The sequence below is a fragment of the Macaca fascicularis genome, chromosome 9 (genome assembly GCF_037993035.2).
Source record: "Macaca fascicularis isolate 582-1 chromosome 9, T2T-MFA8v1.1".
NCBI classification, from domain to species: domain Eukaryota; kingdom Metazoa; phylum Chordata; class Mammalia; order Primates; family Cercopithecidae; genus Macaca; species Macaca fascicularis.
In genome coordinates, this window is record NC_088383.1 from 68,806,035 (window position 1) to 68,830,959 (window position 24,925).

General features: G+C 47.2%; 1 protein-coding gene and 2 long non-coding RNA genes across 33 annotated transcripts in view; 2 read left to right on the top strand and 1 right to left on the bottom strand.

The window, feature by feature from the left end:
- The window catches only part of LOC135965108 (uncharacterized), a 65,721-nt gene extending 53,574 nt beyond the window's left edge, over nucleotides 1–12,147 (top strand). Inside the window, exon 2 of the long non-coding RNA XR_012417756.1 lies at nucleotides 10,894–12,147. This is a non-coding gene — a long non-coding RNA (uncharacterized lncRNA). The remainder of the gene's footprint in view (nucleotides 1–10,893) is intronic.
- A 4,928-nt stretch (nucleotides 12,148–17,075) lies between these two features.
- LOC141407682 (uncharacterized) lies at nucleotides 17,076–19,444 on the bottom strand. Of its 2 annotated transcripts, none has more exons than XR_012417755.1 (2): nucleotides 19,320–19,444; nucleotides 17,076–18,815 (listed from the first exon to the last, which is right to left on the bottom strand). It is a non-coding gene; the product is annotated as an uncharacterized lncRNA (long non-coding RNA). The 2 variants fall into 2 exon arrangements; XR_012417754.1 differs by having other exon boundaries at nucleotides 19,273–19,444.
- Nucleotides 19,445–19,461: 17 nt separating this feature from the next.
- The window catches only part of KCNMA1 (potassium calcium-activated channel subfamily M alpha 1), a 759,311-nt gene continuing 753,847 nt past the window's right edge, over nucleotides 19,462–24,925 (top strand). For 25 of the 30 annotated variants that reach the window (XR_012417753.1, XM_065520843.2, XM_065520844.2 and 22 more), the window contains exon 1: nucleotides 20,321–20,689. Coding sequence is in view for 29 of the 30 variants with exons in the window: in XM_065520843.2 (XP_065376915.1) it covers nucleotides 20,321–20,689 (369 nt within the window). In the remaining variant the exon portion in view is untranslated. The other 5 variants (XM_065520853.2, XM_065520851.1, XM_005565398.5 and 2 more) reach the window with 5 other exon arrangements.

A 24,925-nucleotide genomic window follows, 5' to 3' on the forward strand; every position in this document is an offset into this window, starting at 1 on the left:
GGCACCTAGCTGACTCTGAGAAGAAAATGAGCAACTGGATAACTTAGAAGGTAATGGTAGCTTAAAACAATGGCCAAGGATGTTAGAGCCATGAGATGTTTGGTTCCCGATAGAAACTAAAGATAACACTTTAACACATGTCCCTGAGTGGTTCTTCAGAAACCCAGACCCCTACCAGATGGATCTACTGGCACATAGACCTCAGATAAGGGGGAACTGAGGACTGAACTCTGACTGCTGTTGCTGGTCTTTGTTCTAAAGTTCTTCCTGAGGGGCCTGGAGGAAGTTATACCCATGAGTTAGCTAACGTTTTCTACTTCTTTTTTAAACAAAGCTTCTCTTCCTTAACCAATTGCAAATCAGAAAATCTTTGAACCCACATGTGACCTCTAAGGCCCTGCTTCCAGATATCCCACCTTTTCAAGCGAACCCACTATGTAACCTCTATGTATTGATTTAGGATTTTGCCTGTAACTTCTGCTTTCATGAAATTTACCCATGCCTTTGAAAACCCTTACCTGCCAGCCATTGGGGAGGCCGGGTCTTAAGTGTGAGCTGCTCAGTTCTCCTTACTTGGTGCCCTGCAAATAAATGCCATTCTTTCTCTTGTCGAAAACTGAGATGTGGATGTTTGGTCTTACTGTGCTGGGCAAGTGGGCCTCAGTTCTGTTGGATAACACTCAGACGTTGTCAAATGTCCTTAATGGGATGTCGCAAGTGGGGTGGAAATCCCCCTCATTGACAACCACTGCCCTAGTGATACCAGTATGCTTGATGTTCCCATACATGTCACTCTACGTGCATGTGTGTCTCATGTTTCTACCACCAGCAATGCTCCCCTACTCCCTCAGTTCTTTGCCAGAAAACACCTGATCCTCTTTCCAGTGATACTTTCTCTCCTGGAATCTTCCCTTACTTTCCACCTCCTGCCAGTGTTCTCATAGGATTTTAGCATAGCTCTCTACCTTAGCATTCACCTCATTGAAGTGACATTGTTGCTTATGCATCTGTCTTGAGCTCCTAGGGATTCTTACTCCTAGGGACAGGGTCTTACTCTAGTTTGTATCCAGCAGAGTACCTGGCACATAGTGGAACTCAGCTGGTATTTTAAAATTGGAGCTGAATGGGATCCACACAGGCAGCAGCTAACTATGAAATGTGCTCCCTTTTATGGGTTAGCACTTCTTGACCATTTAAGATAGTCACACATGAATTGGCCCCAATCTTTTTGAGTTGATTGAATAGCCTCCCAATGCTATCTCTTGGGGGCACTAAGTTCTATTCCCTTCTTGCTGAGGAAGTTCTTAACTCCCAGGCATTCCTGGAAAGTTTCAGGGACCTGCAGAGTTGATGAAAGTGTGTGTATATGTGCAAATAGGCATTGATTCTCCCTTTTCCTGGGGGTGGAAGCCCATAGATTTCATCAATTTTCCAGATGGGTTCATGAGTTAAAGTGTTGGAGCCAATCATTTAAACATCTACTAGTGGCTCATTTGGGTGTTGTGGAGGAGAAAGGGAGGTGCTAGACCTGGACAAGCTATTAGGGCTGAACTGCACAGTATAAACTATCAATGCAAACGAGTTCTAAGCAGGGGGATCTATGATGCCAAGTCTATTGGGGTGTCTGTGGAGGGTCCTTGGGAGGGCCCATAAGCTTTAGAGTTGTTGGCTTTAGAAACAAGTTCCTTGTTCCAAATCTTTTAATGATTATAAAGAAAATGATCAATTGTCAATTGTCTTTGTATTCTATAAGTCCTTTAAAATAATGAATTAGCATATATCTTGAGAACTTAATTCTGTGCAAAGTTCTGTGTTCAAGCTTGGAGAAAAAGTTCAGCGTTTTAGAGGAAAAAGCCTGGTTTCCCATCAGCTCTGCCATGTAGGTGCTTGGGGCTTTGGACAAGTGCCTTGGCCTCTCAGTCTGAGACCTCATTTATAAAATGAGGATAATACAGTCTACTCTTGTGGAACTGATTGTTTTTGTCAGTCCCCTACTTTAGGAGAAGCACTACGTCCCTACATCAATCGTGGGTTTTTTTTTCTTTAATTGTAACACCCCACACTTCAGGCTGGGCAGGCACTTGACCCAAGCTTGGCCTGTCCTCCTGAACTCAGTGATGAGCTGGAGAGTGGGCATGGGATGGGATGAGAGTGGGCATGGGATCCAAACTTTGCCCAAGCGGTGTCCTTCCTTCTATGGGTTTTTTCTAGTGGGAGACCCATCTATTCTTATTTTTAACTCAGACTGATTCAAACTGGGTTTCAGTTTTCTATAACCAAAATTGTACTGAATAATAAAGCATCTGCATTGTGAGATTTTTTTGAGGAGTAGAAATAATTTCTAGAATAGTTAGCATGGTGTCTGGTGCCTACATGCTCAAAAATATACATTAAAAAATAACAAAGCATAATGTCACAATGAAGAAGTTTCTCTATTTTGACCCATATTTGAACTTGATCTGGTAAAATTTGTTAGGGATCGTTCTCCCTTGATGTCTTTGCTCATGCAGTTCTCTCTGCTTTCAAAGATTCTCCTTCTCTACCTGCCATTGTACTTAGGTTACTTCTAGTTATTTCTGAAGTCTCTTTTGTCTTGTATTAAAACAATTACACTGCTTTCTTTTGGTTACAATTTGTCTGCTACATCTTTTCCCCGTCCTTTTCAGAGTCTTTAATGTACAGGTATGTTTCTGTGAAATAGCACATTGCTAAACAATTAAGTTCTTCATTTGATTGGTGAATTGAATCTATTTACAGTTACTGCAGCTTCAGATATGTTTGAATATATTGTATTTATTTATTGTATAGCATTTTATTTTATTCAGTTCTGTTTACTTTGCTTTATACTGCTTTCCCTGACTTTTCTTTTCTTTTTTGAGACAGAGTTTTGCTCTTGCTGCCCAGGCTGGAGTGCAATATGATCTCAGCTCACCACAACCTCCGCCTCCCAGGTTCGAGCAATGCTCCTGCCTCAGTCTCCTGAGTAGCTGGGATTACAGGCATGTGCCACCACAATTGGCTAATTTTTTATTTTTAGTAGAGGCAGGTTTCTCCATGTTGGTCAGGCTGGTCTCAAACTCCCAACCTCAGGTGATCTGCCTGCCTCAGTCTCCCAAAGTGTTGGGATTACAGACATGAGCCACCGTGCCCGGCTGACTCTTCTTTTCTGTCTTTATTTCCCTTTCTATCCCTACCTGGTTTGGAAGCTATATATTTCTTTTTTTTTTCTTTTTGAGACAAAGTTTTGCTCTTTTGCCCAGGCTGGAGTACAGTGGTACAATCTTGGCTCACTGCAAACTCCACCTCCCGGGGTCATGCCATTCTCCTGCCTCAGCCTCCCGAGTAGCTGGGACTACAGGTGCCCGCCATCACGCCTGGCTAATTTTTTGTATTTTTAGTAGAGACGGGGTTTCACTGTGTTAGCCAGAATGGTCTCAATCTCCTGATCTCGTGATCTGGCCACCTCGGCCTCCCAAAGTGCTGGGATTACAGGTGTGAGCCACCACACCCGGCTGGAAGCTATATATTTCATTTTTATGCTTTCAGTGGCTACCCCTAAACTTTTAATGTTTACTTAACAATATCAAGTTAATTCATACCTCTATTGCCTTACAAACAATCTAGGAATCTTGATATGCCTTAACTCTGATGTAACAGTCCCTGTCTAGCATGTTACTGCTGTCCGATATTTTAGTTCCATCTTGTTTTGGTACTGATCAAAATTATCGTCATTAATATTTTTGCTGTTTGAGAAATCAGTGCTTGTTTAGTATTATCTAGATGGTGATCATCATCTTTGCTCTTCAGTGCTTCTGTATTACTCTTCTGGGTTCAGTTTCTTTTCTCCTGAAGTTTATCCTTTAGAAATTCTTTCAGGGAGAGTCTGTTGGTAACAGATTCTGTTAGCTTTTATTGGTCTAAAAACACTTTATTTTGTGTTCAGCCTACTGTTCTAGGTTGACAGTAATTTTCACTTAGTTCTTTGAAGATCTTGTTTCATTGTTTCTTGTTTCAGCTGTTTCTGTTGAGAAGTTGACTGTCTAATTGTCATTCCTCTGTAGGTAGTCTCTCCTTTCTCTCTTGTTACTTTAAATATTTTATTCTTAGGCTTTGGTGAATTATGATTTCTCTATAAGGCAGTAAAAGTGGGTTTTTATTTATTTTACTTAAAACTTTTGGCATCATCAATCTATGAATTCTTGTTTTTTACTTCCCAGCCATTATCTCTGATTCTTGCTTCTCCCCATTCTCCATCACCTTCGTCTGGAACTCTCATTAGGTGTATGGTAGATTTTCTCATTCTATTTTCATTCTTTTTTTTGTTTTTGAGACAAAGGTGTGCTCCGTCACCCAGGCTGGAGTGCAGTGGGCACGATCTCAGCTCACTGCAACCTCTGCCTCCCAGGTTCAAGGAATACTCCTGCCTCAGCCTCCTAAGTAGCTGGAATTACAGGCACCCACCACCATGCATGGCTAATTTTTGTATTTTTAGTAGAGACAGGGTTTCACCATGTTGGCCAGGCTGGTCTCAAACTCCTGACCTCAGGTGATCTGCCTGCCTTGGCCTCCCAAAGTGCTGGGATTGCAGGTGTGAGCCACTGTGCCTGGCCCTATTTTCATTCTATTCTCTGATAGAAATAAGAGCCATGCCTGTGTTCTTATTTCCATCATTTTCTTTCTGTATACTACATTCTGATTATGTTTCTAGATCTATTTTTATTGGCCTAATTGTTATAGGCCAAGTGAGTCTAATCTGCTATTTATCCTACTTGTGAGTTTTAAAATTTCTGTGGTCGTAAAAGGATTTACATAAGTTCTGTTTGGTTCTTTTCCAAATCTGTTTATTTTCTGTTGTGTTGTTTACATTTCATATTCATTCCTTTATGTCTAATAATTTTACACTTACTAGTTTTGTGGTCTCTATCACATTATTCATTTACTTCAAGTTCTTAGCAGTCTTATCTGATTTTGCTTTTTTCTATTTATTGACATTTGCTCATAATGTGATTATTTCTTCATGGGTTTTGAAATTTTGAATTGTGAATTCATATTCAATGAGCCTTTATCTTTAGGAATCTTTTTCATCTTGAGTTGAGGTTTTGTATCTTCTCCCTTTTTAAATCATGGTAATTAATATATTTGTGTGTGTGTGTGATAGATGCCTAACAAACACTTGTATTTGTTGATGATATGAAAGACCCACAGAAAGACACCAAATATCCTCATTCCCATTACTGGAAAGGTACCTCATTTCTCTAAGATGTCCTCTCCAAGATGTTTTGCTTATGAGTCTGTGAGGATTTTCATTGTTGTTAAGATATACATTCTTTTTTTTTTTTTGAGACGGAGTCTCGCTCTGTCGCCCAGGCTGGAGTGCAGTGGCCGGATCTCAGCTCACTGCAAGCTCCGCCTCCCGGGTTTATGCCATTCTCCTGCCTCAGCCTCCCTAGTAGCTGGGACTACAGGCGCCCGCCACAGCGCCCGGCTAGTTTTTTTAGTAGAGACGGGGTTTCACTATGTTAGCCAGGATGGTCTCGATCTCCTGACCTCGTGATCTGCCCGTCTCGGCCTCCCAAAGTGCTGGGATTACAGGCTTGAGCCACCGTGCCCGGCCAAGATATACATTCTTGAGACAAGAGGCTGTAGCTGGCCTTGGGAGAAGGGAAATGAGAACAGGTTCTGAAAGGGGGAAAAGGACAGAACAGTCCTTCCATCACAGGAAGGAGAGACAGCACTGAACACCAAACAAAGGTCAGTATCACCATTCCTGGTTTGAGATAGGGGAGCAAAGACAAGAATAGCACAGCTTCAAACTAAAGGGGTTGGAGGGAGTACCTCGTGGTATACATTAGACGATGGAGACTCAGAGAAAGTGGGTACAGGTTTATATAATCACACTTTTGCCTTCATTAATAGTAGCAAAGGCCAACGAAAGGATACCATGTGCTAGGCACTGTGCTAAGAGCTTTACCTGGATTATTCCATTCAATCCTCACACCAACTCACTGAGAAGGCACTGTTATTCTCCTTACTATATAGATGGGAAAACTCAAATTCAAGAGGCTAAGAAACCTAACCCACAGCCTGCAGCCTGAGAGAGGAGGAGAGCTGAAATTGGAACCCAGCTCCGTGGAACTCCAGAGTGGAATCATGCAGCAACTTGAGGGTTGAGCTCGCACTTCCATTGACCCATGGTGTGAAATATTTAATCCATGTGGTTGCTCCTCCAGGGACCCTCCCATGTGGTGGGGAGAACTGCTGTGGATGGGCAAACCCTGTTTATAGAAATCACCAATAGCACAAAGCACATGGTAGGTGCTTAATAAATACTTACCTAATAAACAGCTAATATTTTTTCTTTTGTAGAATTGAGGAACTGAGCCCTGGAGGTTAGAATAGAATGTGTTACACTGAGACCCTCTCCTCCTCTGCCTCATCCTTGGCTTTAAAGCCCTGTGCAGTCAGCTGGAGAGACCAGTGTCCTGGACCCTTGTCCTGCAAGGAGGCTGGGCTGGGTGGGATTCCCATAGAAAGTGCCTCCCGCAGGCCACTAATGGGGATGAGAGGCACTGGCTGGCCATGTGCAGCTTCTTCTCGTTTGTTTCTGCTGAGTCCTAATATGATTAATACTCTTCTTGGTGATGAGAAGAGAATATACAATGAAGGGGATTCTGCCCTTGTCCCCACCTCCTACACACAAGTATAGGCTCTCTTCCAATGGGCACAAACCCTGAAATTTATAAGACAGGACTGTCTGTGTTGGAGGGGCTTCCCAGGCCTGTGCTTTGCAGGTACACCCAGCATCTCAAGCATGTATCCTCCTGGGAAAGAAGACAGTCCTCTGTGTGTGTGTGTGTGTGTGTGTGTGTGTGTGTGTGTGTGTATGTTGGGACTGGGGAACTCACTTGTCAGAAATTTGCCACCAGGATCCTGTGCCTTTCCTTTAATGGGAGTTTACTTGTTTCTTACTGTTGGCACTTTGGAACCCGTTATATTACAGGCATAATATCTCTGTGCTTTGCTAGGGAGTGGAGCAACCCAGAAGAGGCCACTGGCTTGGGCAGGTGATGTCCCTTTCTCTGCCTTGTTTCTTAGGTCTCCCTATGTCTGTCCCTCCCTCCCTCCCTCCCTCCCTCCCTCCCTCCCTCCCTCCCTCCCTCCCTTCCTCCCTCCCTCCCTCCCTTCCTCCCTCCCTTCCTCCCTCCCTCCCTCCCTTCCTCCCTCCCTTCCTCCCTCCCTTCCTCCCTCCCTTCCTTCCTTCTTTCCTTCCTTCCTTGTCTTTTTTTTCTTTCTCTCTTTCCTTTTATTTTTTACTTCTTTTCTTCCTTCTCCTTCTTTGTCCTCCCACTTCTTCTCTCATGCCCCCTCTTTTGTATCTGTGAGTTTTCTCATAACTTGACCCGCCCACCCCACCACCTTTGCTTTTCCCAAAGGTGCAGTATGGCACCTGCACTTGCCATTCTCCCTTATCCCTGCCAGCCTCCTGGGGCCTCCAAAAGTCCTGGTTTGCCTGCTTCCCAGGGCTCACCCAATAGAGCTTCTTCACAGCTTCTGTCTTGGCCTCAGGCTGTGTCTGAGACTGAGGAGCTGTGAGTTGCACCTGCTGAGTTTAAAGCCTCCTGCCGGGGCATCTCTGGGCTAATGGGGTGCCCTGGCCCCTTAGGGTGTGCAAAGGTGCAGATGCCATGGGGCACACTCCCTGCATGCCCCCCATCAGTGAGGGGCTTCTGAAGCTCTCTGTGCTGATTCACAGCCATGGGCTCACTTGGCAGTGGGGCTCCCAACGGGGGAAAGGGCCCCGTGAGCCTCAGAGGCCCAGATTAGCATTTGAAAGAAAGGTCAGCAAGAAAGGATTTCCTGTGCCTGCTGGGAGCAGAAAGGAGGATGGTGAGGAGACTTTACCACCTGCCTGGTTCCCAACAGGCTCTTCTGCTGGCCAGGTGGCCTTTGAGAGGACAGAAAGCACACCAGATAAGGATTCTAACCTCAACTCAGTCGCTGGAGAGCAAAGAGGCTTTGGGCAGGTAATTAAACACCTGTAGGCTGCACCTTCCTCACTCTAAAAAGAGAAAGTCAGACAAAGTCTGTAATATGTTTTTCCTTCTAGAATTACAATGGCCCAGATGGCAGTGGGGTCAGAGGTCTGGGTGACCTCTGATAATGCTGTGCACTGACCTTGAGTCACTCTGTGTGTGACTTTGGACAAGTTGCTTACTTAACATCTGTGTAGTGGGGGTGATACTTTATGAGATGGTGTAAGTTTTTTTTTTTTTTTTTTCTTTTCTTTTCTTTTTTTTTGAGACAGAGTCTTACTCTGTCGCCCAGGCTGGAGTGCAGTGGTGTGATCTCGGCTCACTGTAACCTTCATCTCCTGGGTTCAAGCAATTCTCCTGCTTCAGCCTCCCGAGTAGCTGGGATTACAGGTGCCTGCCACCACACCCAGCTAATTTTTGTAGTTTTTTAGTAGAGACGGGGTTTCACCATGTTGGCCAGACTGGTCACGAACTCCTGACCTCAGGTGATCCACCCGCCTGGACCTCCCAAAGTGCTGGGATTATAGGCGTGAGCCACTGCGCCCAGCCTCATGTAAGAATTAAAATGAGTAGGAAAGTAGTGCTTCCCAAAAGGCAGGCTGCTTGACCTCATGCAGTACAAAGGATGATTTGAGCTTATACTTCGGTCTTGGCACTCAGTGGGAAAGTCATGCCCTGTCCATTTCCCTCTCTAACCTTATTGCCACGGAGATGGTCAGTGTGCCTGGAACATCTCTACAACACGTACCAATTTCTCCTGTTACCAAAGGGAGTCTAGGCTTCAGATGGAGGGCTTTCATCTGAAAACAGCAAGCTCTGATTTTATAGCATTATTTCCATTTATTATGTTTACATTTACACTTGCCTTCTATTTATTTCTAATGTATTTATGTTTTGATTTGTTACTTATTTTTATTTTATTTATTATTACTGTAGTCCCCCTCTCATCTGAGGTTTTGCTTTCTGCAGTTTCAGTTACCTGTGGTCAACCACGGTCCAAAAATATTCAATGGAAAGTTCCAGAAATAAACAATTCATAAGTTTTAAACTGCTGTCATTCTGAGTAGTGTGATGAAATCTCTCACCAACTGCTCTGTCCTGGCTGGGACATAAATCATTCCTTTGTCCAGTGTATGCACCACCCACTACCTGCCTGTTAGTCCCTTAGCAGTGTTCTCGGTTATCAGATGGAAAAACTAGTATATACTGTGTGTAGAGTTTGGTGCCATTCGTGGCTTCAGGCATCCACGGGGATTCTGGGAATGTATGCCCTGCAGATAAGGGAGAGACTACTGTATTTATTTACCTGCTACTTACAGCGATGCAGGTTTTCCATGAAGATAGTGGTATAGAATTTCCTTTTGAAATAAATTTAGGTAAATAAAGGTAGTCTATTGAAGACAAATATTAGTAAGTAATTGAAAAGGCAGTATGGCGATATGGTCAAAATTGTGAAGGTGGTCTAAGTATTAGGGAAATGTGTGCATTGAATTTTGGGACATGTAAAGTGCCCAAGATGGTCTCTGGCCTCAACTATTATTCCACTAGAAGGAAGCGCATGCCCTGCCTACATGCTTTTTCTTTGCCTACCACCTGAGCTCCCAGGCAGTGCTGATCTCACCAGTCTTCATGGAAGAGCCAGGGAAGACAGAGCCGAATGAGCCCTCTGGGCAGTGCGATGTGTGCCTGCATTCTATTTAGTCTGTAGATTGGTTCTGACTCAAATAATATCCCCCACTGAATTTAATGGAATGTCATTTCAATGGGCCACCACAATATGAACCATTGAAGTTAATGAAAAGTCATTTCAATGAGCTACCAGATTATGAACCATTGAATTTCTACACTAATGATAAAGGGGCTGGAATTCCCTTCTGGGCCATTGTACTTTAAATAGAATATGTATTACCTTCTGAAATAAAAGCCACTTATGCATACCAACCCATCTATCTCAGTAGAGTGTCACCAAGACAGATCTTGATAGAAGAGCCAAGAGCAAGTCAAATGAAAAGCTTCAAGCCCATGACCATATATCACCAGGGAGTTCCCAGGGCTGCTAGAGCAGTTTGTGGGTTGCTTTGTTCAACTTACAGCTTTCAATTTTGTTATTAGGAGAGAAGAACAAAATGAGATTTATAGATAACCAAAAGGATGTTTTTGCATGCTTTCAATCCAGTGTAGCATCTTGCAGAAAATGCATTTTGCACAGTGTCCTGGTGCTCACAGAGGCTTTCTCTGAAGGGAGGTTTGAGCCACATGCTGGACAGTGTCTGCCTCTAATAGTCTCCCTGTTCCAGCTGCATAGTGCTGTAGGCAAGCCATCTTTCTGGAAGCATCTAAAGTTTGTGCTTAAATAAGCCCATGTCAGAGGTCCTCAGGGAGAAAGAGCTGATGAGGCACTCTGTGGATGCTACCAAATCGTAGTGGCTGCAGTGCCCAGAGAAACCGGAGGTAATTTCTCTTTGTTTGGACTTTCTAGAATGGCCAGGCAGATGGCAGGGTCTCTCCCACCTTCAGCTCTCTTTCTGGATTAGTCAGATGGCCATGCAAAATCCACCGGGGAAATCGCCCTGGTGGGAGACTCAATAACTCAGGTTCTAGCCAAAGGTGAGGATCTACCTCTTCTTCCTGGCTCCAGGCAGCATTCTTAGAATGATGTTTCTTACATTCTGGAACTCTAACAGCATTCTGCTGAAACATGGCAAGCACCTTCTACTAGGACTTTTACTGAACTTCCCTCTTGAACCCAGAAACCAGTTTATTGGTCTGTATTTATGGCTTATTTTTTTTACAGGACATTGCTAGATTGGGTGTTTGTTCTGGAAGGACCCATTCACTGTTTTATTATCTACCCCCACAGCCATTAAAGTACCAGAGATTGCCAGCTGGATGCAACACACCCAAGTGAAGCCGTGAAAAGGTTTCAGGACAGCAGAGCTGGAAGCAACGCCCTTAGCTCCTGAATACACTTGCAAGACCCTGAAAGATCTGAGGTTCCTCTTTAAGGGGAAGACCCATCAAGCTCCAGATGATCCTCAGTGAGGGATATTGTCCTCTCAATATTCAAGAGTCACCTTCCCACAGGGGACCTCTAGATTGTCCATCAGTGGGACACGTCAGAGGCACAATCCTGCCCCTGTCTCCCTTGGACCTGGCTGGATACCACTTTCACCAATTCATGAAGCCAAGTCAGCCCTGACAGCTAGCAAGAGGCTAAGACCCATAGAACCACCACCGCCCCTCTGTCAGCAGGAAGAAGTTGGAGAAGACTGACCTTCATCCATTTTCCCCCAAAGATTTAGGATCTTGGACTCTTGAGGGGGGAAGTGTTACAGTAGGTAGCCAGTCAGGTATGAGCAAGGCAGGAGAGGGCTCCCCGCAACACACCCGGAGTGTTGGGGGACCATCAGGTGATGGTCAGGGGGTTAACTGTTTCTCTAAAGTAATAATTTGTCACAGCCAGTGCCAGGGAACAGCAGTCTTGTAACAGATATAAAACAGCTGAAACTGATCAGTAGCTTCCCAATAAGATCTCAGGAGTGGGGAAGGGTAAGGCAAGATCTTGGAAGTAGGCCAACGTATAAAACCCTGTATTTAGTTTGTTCTCACGCAGCTAATAAAGACATACCTGAGACTGTGTAATTTATAAAGGAAAGAGGTTTAATGAACTCACAGTTCACATGGCTGAGGAGGCCTCACAATCATGGCGGAAGGCAAATGAGGAGCAACATCATGTCTTACATGGCAATAGGCAAGAGGGCTTGTGTAGGGGAACTCCCCTTTATAAAACCATCAGGTCTCATAAGACTTATTCACTGTCATGAGAACAGCATGGGAAAGACTCGCCCTCATGATTCAATTCCCTCCCACTGGGTCCTTCCCATGACATGTGGGAATTATGGGAGGGAGTTACAATTCAAGAGGAGATTTGGGTGGGGACGCAGCCAAACCATATGAAACCCCAAGTCAAGAGGTCAAGCTGTGTACTTGGTTTCTCAAGCTGCCCACTTGACCCTCTTCCAAGTTGTACTCTCCTTCTTTTCTTTCCTTTCCTTCCTTTCCTTACTGTTCTATAACTTTTAAATAAACTTTCACTCCTGCTCTGAAAAAAAAATGTTTGTCTTTGCAAAAATATAGCAAAAGCAGAATTTCCTGGTTTCACAGAAAGAGCCTTACCTCTCCTAAAAGCATCACAGTTTATAATTTTTTAAACCATCAAATGATTGTCTCATCTTTGGGAAGCAGGGTGCTTGGCAGCTGTGGGATACCAAGGCTGAAGAAGGGATGCATCTTCCAGGGAGGCCATTGTGAAACAAAGGGCTTTAAAAAAAATTCCATTTTTATTTTTGATTTGAGGGTGCATGTACAGGTTTGTTACAAGGGTATATCGTGTGATGCTGAGGTTAGCGCTTCTATTCATCCTGCCATCCAGCTAGTGAACACAGTGTCCAATAGGCAGCTTTTCAGCCCTTGCTCCCCTTCCTCCCTCCCTCCTTTTGGAGTCCCCAGTGTGAGTCTATTGTTCTCATCTTTATGTCTGTGTGAACCCAAGAGTTGGTTCCCACTTATAAGTGAGAACATGGGATATTTGGTTTTCTCTTTCTGTGTTAATTCACTTAGGATAATAGCCTCCAGCTGCAACCATGTTGCTGCAAAGAACATGATTTTCTTTCCTGGTTGCATAGTATTCCACGGTGTACACATACCACATTTCCTTTATCCAATGTACTATCGACAGACATTCAGGTTGATTCCATGTCTTTGCCATTGTGAATAGGGCTGTGATGAACATAGAAGTGCATGCGTTTTTTTTTTGGTAGAATGACTTATTTTCCTGAAACAAAGGGACCTTGTTTTGGAGAACATTATGACAAAAGCAGACACCAGGAAAGCAAGTCAGAAATGGAAGTAAATGAAACTCTTAGAGATGTTGTACTTCCTGACTTCTCTCCTTATTCCCAAGAGTGTTTGTAAGTGGGAAGGATGATCTCAGCATTTTTCTTACTTGCAAATGTTGCAAAAGCTACCAAAAAGAGGCAGGAGTAAGTCCCTTGATTCATCTGCACAGACCCTTAGGTTGTGGTCATTGGATTATTTTGGAGCACTAGGAGTAAGAAGTCAAGTCCTGGATTGCTCAGGCATTGAACTAGAGCTTTTGCAAAGATTAAATCAGGAATACTCTAAGAAAAGGATTAGAAAGCTTTTTGGTCTGTCAGTCAGGAAGACAAGTTGTGTAGCACTGAGGAAAATCTTTTCCCTTTTGGTGCCTTCTTCTCCCACCAGCAAAAATGGGTGGACTAATTTTTGCCCTGCCTACCTCCCAGAGGCAAGGCCCACAGTAGTGGTGTTCTGCTGGGGGAATGGTGACACTGATCACAGAGAGGAAAGGGAGACAGGAATCTGCAGAATCGTTATTCTGGAAGTCCTGCAGAATGGTGGTGAAAGGTGAATTCTAGGCAGGGCATTGTCCATGAGCTGTGCCTTCTTTGACCTAGCCATGGATGTCCTTTGGGGAATGATGATGTTCTTGCAAGTTCGTATCTTGGCAGGCAGGTGGCGCAGTGATTGAGGAGGATGCGATGAGACCACAGCATTATTTTCTCAAAACACACTGGCTTTGATGTGTTAGAAAAGAAGAGAATTACTTTGCAGGTAACATGCCCTGGCTCAAAACTTCTTCATCACAATTGGCTGATCTGAGGCCAGTGACCTGGGGCAGGGCTGGGAAGTATCCCATGGCCAGACTGACTGCCACAGGCACCTCTTTCCTACACACACCTGCTCTCCCGAGGTGCTGGAGCCAGGATAGAAGCATGTCAGTGGAAATCTTCTGGACACCTTTTAGACAACTAGAAGTCATTTGCACACAGTTTTATAACTTATTTTAAAACATATTAAACTTTAGAATCATCTAAATGCAGGAGTGTGCCATCTACTGAAATGTTATTCAACTATCATTTTTTAAAATAGTGTTTTCCATGATATTTAATGACATAGAGAAAATGCTAACAATTTCATGTTAAGGGAAAATAGGATAAAAGTTAGATGTTTAATCTAATCCTAATTTTGCAGAAATACACACCCAAGAAAAAGTTATGAGAAAAATATATAAAAATATTAATAATGGTTATTTTAGGGTGGTAAGATTCTAGGTGACATATTCTTTTTTCTTGTCACTGACTTGAAGCTTATATGAAACTTTTATATTCCAAAGTTTATAATACATATGAATTATTCTTACAAGCAGAAGTAAATATAAAATATCTATAAAAATACAAGCACCTGAAAGCTTGTTCTCTAAGTCCCACTCTCCAGCATTATAAATTACAAAGAGATAAATCACTTGAGAGGTAACAGACTTTCCTTGTCATGCCAAGTTACCTGACAGATCTGTCTCAGTTTTCTCACCTGTAAAGTGGGAAAATAGCTAAAGACCCCCTTTTTTATTTTGAGACAGAGTCTCATCCTGTTGCCAGTTGGAGTACAGTGGTGCGATCTTGACTCACTGCAACCTACATCTCCCTGGTTCAAGCAGTTCTCCTGTCTCAGCCTCCTGAGTAGCTGGGATTACAGGCATGCGCCACCTCACCCAGATAATTTTTGTATTTTTAGTGGAGATGGGGTTTCGCCATGTTGGCTATGCTGGTCTCTAACTCCTGACATCAGGTGATCCGCCCTCCTCAGCCTCCCAAAGTGTTGGGATTACAGGCGTAAGCCACTGCGCCTGGACACTACTGCCCTTTTTTACTTCATGAACAGACTGTGAAGACCAAGGGTGGTTAGAAAGAGGGATACTGCTGACTTTAAAAGAAAACACAGTGGTGATTCAAGGAAGGGCAGGGTTACCGGTGGCAGTAATAGTTGAGATCTGACATCAAGTCATAGTAATAATGTGAACTTTGTTAGCTGCCTTCATCCACAACAGTTTATATGCTGGTAGGAGTGGTAATTAGATAATTCATACTGTTGAAGCTGTAGGGTTTTGTTGATGTTGTTTATCATTTTTTTATGTCTATGGTACATGATGTTTCAAAATACATATACATTGTGGCATGGCTAACTTAATTAACATATGTAATACCTCACATACTTATCATTTATCTGTGATGAGAAGACTTAAAATCTCTCAGAGGTTTTCAAGTATATAAAACATTGCTATCCACAGTAATCACCATGTTGCACAATTAGATCTCTTGAAATCATTCCTCCTGTCTAACTGAATTTTTGTATCGTTGGACCAACATCATCCTGATCCATGCCTCCTTCCTATTCCCTGTAGTTTTTTTCCAGCAGGGTTTTCCTCTTTGGAATTTTCGTATCTCAAATTTCAGACTGTTAAATTAAGCCCCTTTTTTGAACATTCATGAAATAATGTCATGTGCCAGGAAAATCCACCAGATGGCGCTAGATCATTTAAAGAGTCACCACTTGGCCTCTCCATCGCAAAATCACCAAGATTGATTGTATTGGAACTAGGTCCTAGTATTGGAACTAGGTATTGGAACTAGGTCCTAGTATTGGAACTAGGTCCAGGTTGGAGGAAAAGAAAATCCATTGCACATTAATTGCGATGCTGGGCCAATATTTCAGTAAATAACCTTTTTTGTCCTCCTTGGCTTTTACTTTAGTCCCTCTGCTTTTTTAGTATGTGTGTTTATGCACTTCCTTTTATTTCTTTTAAATCAGTTAGGGTTGTTCAGATCAGAATACTTAAGAAGCTTGAAACCGCTGACTTGCTTTTAGAGCTGCCATAGACACACATGCATGTGGTACACAGGCTGCCCTTCTCTCTGGAAAGCTTTTGAATGAATTTAGAAATAAAAATAAAGCTCGTGGTGTTTTCAGAACAGAGGGTAAAGTTTCTACTTTTGTTGAGGCTTTCAGTTCTTGTGCCATTGAACCTCAATTTCCAGCCTGCAGACACACCTACATTAGGGGAAGACGTGCTGGGCTTATAGTGCTTCTCTATACCTTTCCCATTTCCAAGGCTGTCCAGGGACTGGCAAGAAAAGGAGTGGGCATAAGTGTTGGGTAGTCAGAGAGCTCATTTAGGCTGGAGGGGCTCTGCTGTGCCCTGGACTCTGGCCACAGCCTGGCTGTGGACATGCTGTGGACAGCATGGCATGGGGGTATGTGCACATGCAATTATGAGCTCAGGGGTCAGAAGATCTGGTTAGACTTTGGGTGTCCATTTTTGGGGTCATAGCAATTGCAGTTAAGATCTGTATAATATTTCCTTCCTACCTTTCCTCCCTCCCTCCCTCCCTCCCTCCCTCCCTTCCTTCCTTCCTTCCTTCCTTCCTTCCTTCCTTCCTTCCTTCCTTCCTTCCTCCCTCCCTCCCTCCCTTCCTCCCTCCCTCCTTTCCCTCCCCATCCCCCTCCCCTCCCTCCCTCCCTTCTTCCCTTCCTCCCTTCCTTCTTTTCTTTCCCCTTCCTTCCTTCCTTCCTTCCTTCCTTCCTTCCTTCCTTCCTCCCTCCCTCCCTCCCTTCCTCCCTCCCTCCTTTCCCTCCCCATCCCCCTCCCCTCCCTCCCTCCCTTCTTCCCTTCCTCCCTTCCTTCTTTTCTTTCCCCTTCCTTCCTTCCTTCCTTCCTTCCTTCCTTCCTTCCTTCCTTCCCTCCTTCCCTCCCTCCCTCCCTCCCTCCCTCCCTCCCTCCCTCCCTCCCTTCCTTCCTTCCTTCCTTCCTTCCTTCCTTCCTTCCTTCCTTCCTTCCTTCCTTCCTTCTTTCTTTCAACACAGCTTCACTCTGTCATCCAGGCTGGAGTGCAGTGGTGCAATCTCAGCTCACTGCAACCTCCACCTCCTGGGTTCAAGCAATTCTTGTGCCTCAGCCTCCCGAGTAGCTGGGATTACAGGCATGTGTCACCATGCCCAGTAATTTTGTATTATTAGTAGAAATGGGGTTTCACCATGTTTGCCAGGCTGATCTTGAACTCCTGACCTCGGGGATCCGACGGCCTCAGCCTCCCAAAGTGTTGGGATTACAGGCATGAGCCACCATGCCCAACCTTCTTTTTCATCCTCACATATAACCCTTCGAAGTAGGCAGGGAAATTTCTGGCTTTATTTTGATTGTATAAATGAAGAAACACATCAAATCAAAGATACCTAAGTTCCTTTTAAGTTTGAGGTTCCATCTGTGCAGAGCCTTTTCCTAAATTTGTAATGCCAGGTGCCAAGTTTTCTGGAAGTGGTGCAAAAGTTTGTGAACAATGTGGAAATGGCCAGAGAGAACTGGGCAAAGGCCTGGGAATGTCTATTTCTGATGGATGGTGGCACTCTCTCAGTGCTTACCAGCCAGGCCATTTAGGGAGGTGGTGAGAGACTGGGGATTGTAGGAAGGGAAGGATATTGACTTCAACACTGAGGGTCTCTGATGAATCCTGACTAAGCCAAAGCTTTGGATAGCACAGAACTTGCTAAAAGCTTCAATCAGCAGAGGCAGGGGTGATGGAGAGAGCAGGAGATGGCATCTGAGGGGCCTCCCAGCACCCTCTCCAAAGATGCTGAGGTGATGAAGGTGATGATGGAGGAGAAAAAGCTATGGATCCTGCAGTTGGGGTGACGGAAGTCACAGCCATCGTCTGCTTACCAGTAGTCCCCAAGACTGGCATTTCAGGGGAATCCAGGCTGTAGGTGACATCTAAGAAGGCCCCAGAGGGGATTTGCTGTTTGCAAAATTTCAGTTTTGTGGCTGAGGGAATCCATTCTGGAGGTTTCATATCCCACTGGGGAGACAGTCCTATCCTTTGCTGTTCTTTTTATGTTCTGGGTGTTTTATTTTTAAGTTTCAAATCTTGGCCTTGAGTTAAGGAATGTCCTTAACTTTCTTGGCATGTGCTGAGGCACAAAAGCAGCAAAGTACAGCCATTGAGAAGGCTAATAAATAAAGGAACCTCAATGCCACAGTCACCTTCCTGTGCATCCCCACAGCACTTCTGGGTCCCGCTCCCCCAGCCCCCTACCAGAAAAGGCCCAGGGCCTTTGCATGCTTGGGTCTGGTGTGGCAGGGATGCATTCAGAGTGGCTGAAAACAGAGGCTGAGGTTGGAGATACCATGGGATAGTATGGAGAGGAGGCTCAGACAATTCCATTTTCTGGAGCACACTCTCTGCAGCTCCCTTTTACATACACTGCTTTTTAAGAACCAAATACTCAATAACACTCACCTCACTCCATTTTCTCCTTTGACTTTGGCCTTGATTCTTTCTCAGTGGATGTGTACCCTAAATCCAACGAATGTATTCTGAATCAAGCAAGAGAGAAACTTCAAATATCCTCTGCAGCCTCTCTGCCCAGCTCAGCCTCCCTTGCTCGCTCTTCCTTCCAGAGACCTCCAAGGACAAGGGCAGGGCTGATCTGACTCCCACGGAGACAGCCTCAGGTGTAAAGCTAAGGATGCTAACTTGGGCCTTTTCCATGGCTGAAAGGAACCTGAGAATTCCAATTAGGCTTAAACTAATGAGCTGGAAACTTTGGGGAAACCACTGCAGCAATGAGGGAAGAGCGTGATCATCTTCGATTTATTTAGCCCTGGAAAAACTTGTGGTCCAGCTGATAGCACGAGGAGGGACAGTGTCCAGGGGTCGCAAAGTTTCCGGAAGTGTCAGAAGGGGGATTCCCCTGGTGGTGTACGGAGACAGGCTACGGAAAAACACGGACTCCTTCTTCATCTTAAGCGCGGAGAAGGGAAGACCCTAAATGGGGAACGGTGAGCCGGAATGAAGTCTGGAGCCCCTCTTCCCCCGTCTGTTCTCCTCACAGGATGGATGGAATCTGAGACTATATGAAAGGAAAGCAACCTTTTAGGGAACTCTGTTGTCTGTTGGGGCCTGCACTATCCCCAGGTCAGGTCGTCCTGATCATCTCTGCCTACTCTCTCTTGGGCAGCCTCTGTTGCTAATAAGGAAAAAGGAGAGAAACCACCTGCTGCTGTCAGAGGCCACAGACTACCCACCGGCCTTCCTGACCCTGCCCTCCAGCCACACACGGAACATTGGGCACATAGGAAGCAGGGAGAAGAGCGAAGTAGAGGGTGGGTCGCTGTGTATATCCTGGCGTAGGGTCCTCCTCAGTTCCGAAGCCCGAGGGTCCTGGGGCGCTCAGTCTGTGGAATCCAGTTGACAGCTGGCACTCCTCCCCTACCCACTGGGGGCTCTTTTGGGAAAAAAACGGCCTGACCGGGGCTCCCCGCCATCCTCCCCGGGTACCCCACCGCTCTCGGCTGGGGGCGCAGCACCTTGGAGAGAGGCGCCTGGCCCTGCGCCTGGGCTGGGGGCGCTCTACCTGGCGCCCTGGGGGTCAGGGGCGCGTGCCGGGCCGCCGCCGAGGGGCCCTGCTCGCCCCTGCCCAGCCTGGAGCCCAGGCGAGCCAGCGCGGCGAGCCTCCTCCCCTCCCGCCTCGGGCGTCCTGAGCCCGCGCCCGCTCCAGTTGCTGCAGCTGCTGCTGCTGGCGGCTGCGGGGAGCGCGGGGCGCGCGCCGAAGAGGCTCGGGCGGCGAGGACGGGGACGAGGAGGAGTCGGAGGCGGCGAGGAGGAAGAGCGAGCGGAGGCCGAGGGGCTCAGCGGCGTGGCGACAGGACTCGGGGTCCGGGGAGCATGGGCTAGCAGGCGGCCACGGCCCGGTGGCCGGACGCGGTGAACCTGCTGCGGCCGGGCGCGCACTGGGGCGGGGAGCCCGAGCCGAGCGCAGCCGGGAGAGGAGGGCTGGCGCGGGGGCGCCAGGGCGGAGGGGGCCGATTATCCATTATTAACGAGTTGTCGCCTAATAAGCAGAGAGCGGCTCGTTAGCCGCGCAGGAGGCGCGCGGGGAAGGGGGGTCCCCGGCCGAGCGCAGCGCACACCCGTGGCGCACGGCGGGCGGCGCGGCGCCGAGGACACCCGGGCCCGCGCGCGGAGCCGGGGCGGGCCCGGGGGCGGCACAGACCCCGGGCGCGGGAGGCCCGCGGCGCCCCCTGGGTCTTGGAGCTCGGGGCCAGCGCAGCCCGGGGCTAGCGGGGCGCGGGCCGGGGAGGGGGAGCTGCCAGCGCTCTCCATCCCCCTCCCCCCCGGGCGGGCCGGCGGCCGGGGGGAGGGCTGGCGGCGGCGGCTCGCTGTATATATCTCGGCGCACCCCGCCAGGTCGCGCACAGCGCCCCGAGCCCAGGCGCCTCCCCGCCCCCCTCCCGCGCTCCGCGGCGGCGGCGGCGGCAGCAGTAGCAGCAATATGGCTGTTGATGGGTGTTTGGGGTGGCGCTGGCGGCGGGAGGAGCTCCCCCGAGCCCCTGCGCCGGCTGCCCGTTGCTAGCTATGGCAAATGGTGGCGGCGGCGGCGGCGGCAGCAGCGGCGGCGGCGGCGGCGGCGGAGGCAGCAGTCTTAGAATGAGTAGCAATATCCACGCGAACCATCTCAGCCTAGACGCGTCCTCCTCCTCCTCTTCCTCTTCTTCTTCTTCCTCCTCCTCTTCCTCCTCGTCCTCGGTCCACGAGCCCAAGATGGATGCGCTCATCATCCCGGTGACCATGGAGGTGCCGTGCGACAGCCGGGGCCAACGCATGTGGTGGGCTTTCCTGGCCTCCTCCATGGTTACTTTCTTCGGGGGCCTCTTCATCATCTTGCTCTGGCGGACGCTCAAGTACCTGTGGACCGTATGCTGCCACTGCGGGGGCAAGACCAAGGTAACGCGCGCCCCGGGCGCCCGCCCTCTGCGCCAGCCCCGCAGCTTCTCAGCGTCCCCTGCAGCCCACCTCCTCGCTCCGCGCCGCGCAGTGCCTCCCTCCATCCCCGCCTGCCTTCCCCTCGCCGCCTTCCCTTCCCTCGGCTCTCCCGGTGCTCTCGGATCGGGGCAGCGGGCGGCGCGCCGGGGGTGAGGAGTTGCCCCCAGCCGATGCGCTCCGGGACACGGACGCCCAATCCTGCCCTCTTGTTTATTGTAGGGTTGTTGGCGGCTGCGGCTGGGGCCGGGGTGGGGAACGCACAGTCTTGGGTGCCGTGGTGCGGGGTGGGGAGAGCCTACCCCTCGGGGACAGAGGGAGGTGGGGGCAGCTGGGTGCGTGTTCTACACCGCTCACCTGCCGGGGCTCGGCTCCTGGCGGTGGGCGAGAGGGAGGACATCCGCCCATACTTTAGGAACCTGTTGGGGAGATGAGTTCGTGGGGTCAGAAAGAAGGGAAAATCCTTTGGGCAAGGGAGAGAATAATTTTGCACAAGGGAATCCCAGGGGAGGAGCATGGCCCGAGATAGCAGGGGGACTTCGAGGGGCGAGAGAAGTTGGGGAGATCCATCCCAGTATTGGGGGCAGCCCATGGGGCTGCCACTTTCAGAATGTGTTGAGGTCGCATATCTGATGTAACCTCCCACTCCGTCCCTTAGGTGCTCTATTGGAACATACCCCAAGTTCTTCGGCCTCTGTTCCTTTGCCCCCAGGCCACCCACTTTGGGTCCCCGGAAATGCCACCAGCAGCGCGGAGCTGGAGCGGGGGTCCACCTGAGGCCGCGGTTTTACGCGGAGCTTCTTCCCTGGCGCTCAAGGTGGCTAGATGTCGTCGGCTTTAGCTATTCCTGGCGCAGACGCCCACCAGCACTGAGGCTGGCGACACCTTCGATGTATGGTTGCTAGGCTCACTGCCTGGTCTGTAGTCGTGTCCCTAGAGATGTCCTCCCTTCCCCACAGCTACTAGCTGGATTGGGGGGCCCGATGCTGTTTAATAGAAAACTGCAGAGTAAAAAAGAAAGAACTGGAAAAAAAGAGAGTGACCCAGCTGCCTTCTTTCTGAGTAATTCCCATCCTAGGAGACTTCACAGCACGAACCGTTTTGGAGGGAAGGGACATCCAAGGGAATAGTGCAGGGTAGACACACATTGCAGCCTCCACATGTTCACATATTTTCTAGTAAAGTTAAACTGAGGACCCCTCAAAGTTCCACAGGGCACAACAACTTGTAGCAGCCTCCTTAGCGGCTGAGAGAAGTAGGGAAGCCAGGGGCTATGGGTGAAGGCTGACTATGAAAACACCAGGGCGAATGGAGGCTCTCTCTCCTGATCATTAATTATACATCCTGTTGGGTGCTGGAGCTCAGCTGTGTTTTGTGGCAGCACATTTGTGTTTTGGAAAATACTGGTGTATTGGAACAAAGGGAGAAATATGAAAACCGTCATTCTCTTCGTCATTCTCTGACTTCTCCGGAGGCCTGCAGGTGTTGGCCGGAGAGTTTTCTTTGGAATTACCTTCTCAGTCGTAGAGGTTCTTTCTTATTTGTTAAGTGGGAAAACCTCTTACCTGCCAGAGAAGCCCTCAGGTTAAGCAAAGCCCTATACACCAGATCCCTGCCTAGCCTTCCTGCTGAGAACAGCTTATTCCTGGAGCCTTCAGATTCCCACATTCCCTCTCTCCATCCTTCTCCTCCACCTCCCCCAACAGTCTTGGGAATTTTGTTCCCCGGTTTACTGCGATTCAGCGACTGTCTTTAGAGGAAAGATAGCTCACAGTTGTGTGTGTCTGAAATGTTCCCTAGATGGAGTGATCTGGGTGAACTTTTTAACAGCTTGCTTTCTTTCAGGCAGTGGGCAATTTTGATCATAATGAAAACTTTTTCAATGATTCAAAATAAGTTGTGGTGTTTTTGTGATCCTGGGGTCCTAAACACAGCTTCCAAAATATTTTAACGCGAGGGAGTACATAAATGCAATTGCTGTGTCTGTAATGAAATGCTAATCCCATTGCACACACAAAGGATCTCCTAAATGATGAGCAAGCATAACTTCTGTCAGTTTACTCCAGAAAATAGGTTTTTGGCAACGATTAGAAAAAACAATTCATAAATATTTGGCTATATTTTGTAGCTCCAAGACCTGCTGAGTGGACATAAATGGAAGTTAGTTGCTATAAGAAGTCCGCCAGGGATGAGAGGTGATGGTTGTTGGTTCGGAAGATGTGAGGACAGTATAGAATGAGTGCAGGTTCCTTTTGATACCATGAGTCCATTTTAAAGCATGCCCAGAATCTCTTGATATCTGCCCCTAGATTCGCTCACTTAAGACATAGGTAGCCAGCTCATTATAAGCAATAATGGTAAGTTAAACCTTTTAAAAGCTTTTCTTTCTATGCTTGAGGTCTGTAATTTTATTGCAATTGTGTGTGTGTTTTTGTCTTTTGTTCTTTTTGCTTTCCAAGTATTTGGTAGTTTTGTCAAGACTCAATACATAGGCATGTATTGGCTTAAGTTTAGAATAATAATTTTTGTGCTAGATTTCCCAAGAAAACATAGGCTGCCTTTCCAGAAAATTCTGCCAGCCCTCAGATGGGTTCACCCTCACCATCCTTCAGCCCCAAGATGGCTTGATCAAGAGCTGGATTCCAGAGGAAAGCAGGTCTTTTGTAGCATCTAAAATTCTATGGGAGATAAAATTCAGCAAGAACCTCCAATTTCATGAGTGTTTGGTCTCTGGGATTGCACCATCCTTTTGGATCAAAGGAATCCAAGACTGTGGACATGCATCGTGGGACATCTCTTCATTAGTACCTCTGGTCTCTGAATCTCAAATAGTGAATGACTTTAGTCTTTTGAAAAGAGTGGCATGTGAACTTTTTCAGAAAGTGAAGAAGAAAACATTACAATTTCCTCCTGTTGGGAACTTGGTCACAGTTATTCCAGTACTGTGTTCTTTGCTGTACTTTTTCACATTGTTTTTTTCTTTGTGGGATTTCATCAGAGCTCTCTATTCACTTGGGTGTGACATTGTGAAGTTCAATCCTGTCGTAGACTATATTGAATAGGGAGCTGCTCTGATAGCCTGAATAAAGCCATGACTTTGAAGAAGTTATTTAACCTCTCTGGTGTCTCTCTTTCCTTATGTATAAAATGTGGGGATTGAATGCTGTGAGTTCTAATGTCTCTTCCTGCTCTGTGATTTGATTTAGGAGAGAGGGAGAGTTGAGGAATGAGGGTTAAAGTTTCTAGCTCAGAATGTGTTTTGCAATCCCTCAGCAATTCTTCTAGGAATTCAGCCTTGGGACAGTTACATATCTTTATTTCCATCTTCTGCTCGTCTTTCAGCATATGGTCCACTTCTCTTTAAATATCTGGGGAAACTGAGGCCAACTTCCTGATGGAGCTGTGGTTTGCTGAGGGGCCTGAGTGTGGCTGGGCATAGAGTTATTTCTATTCTCAGTTTGAGCTGCTGTCCTTGCAGAAGCTTGGGCTTGATCAAGGATGGTCTGCGTGTAATGAATTATCGAGATGTTGTCTCCATGGCTGTGCCTGAGAAAACAACACGTTTTCTCTGTCAGGCTCATGACTAATATAAATATCAGATCCCATTACAGCTTGGTAATTACCCAGGGTCTGGCCTGACGCATTCAATCAGGGCTGGAGCTTCGGTGCCATGGAGCTCTTGATTCCAGATTGGCCCTGGTGCCTCATCTCATCGTGTCCTGGGGATTGGCTACACCGGATGACCTTCAGATACTCCTTTTTGAGCAGATTACTTGGGGTGGCCTTGGAGGAGTTCTCGGGTTCCAGTCATAGGGGAGCTCCAGCTGGCCGCCCTTGTCCAGAGAGCTTGTGCTCCTCATTCCTGGCTCTCTCTTTCTCCTTTTTTCTTTATTTTCTTGAGACGGAGTCTTGCTCTGTTGCCCAGGCTGGAGTGCAGAGGCGTGATCTCAGCTCAGTGCAGCCTCCGCCTCCTGGGTTCAAGCAATTCTCCTGCCTCAGCCTCCCAAGTAACTGGGACTACAGGCACATGCTGCCACACCCGGCTAAGTTTTGTATTTTTAGTAGAGATGGGGTTTTACCATATTGGCCAGGATGGTCTTGATCTCCTGACCTTGTGATCTGCTCACCTTGGCCTCCCAAAGTGCTGGGATTACAGGCGTGAGGCATTGCGTCCAGCCCCTGGCCCTCTTTATGGAAATG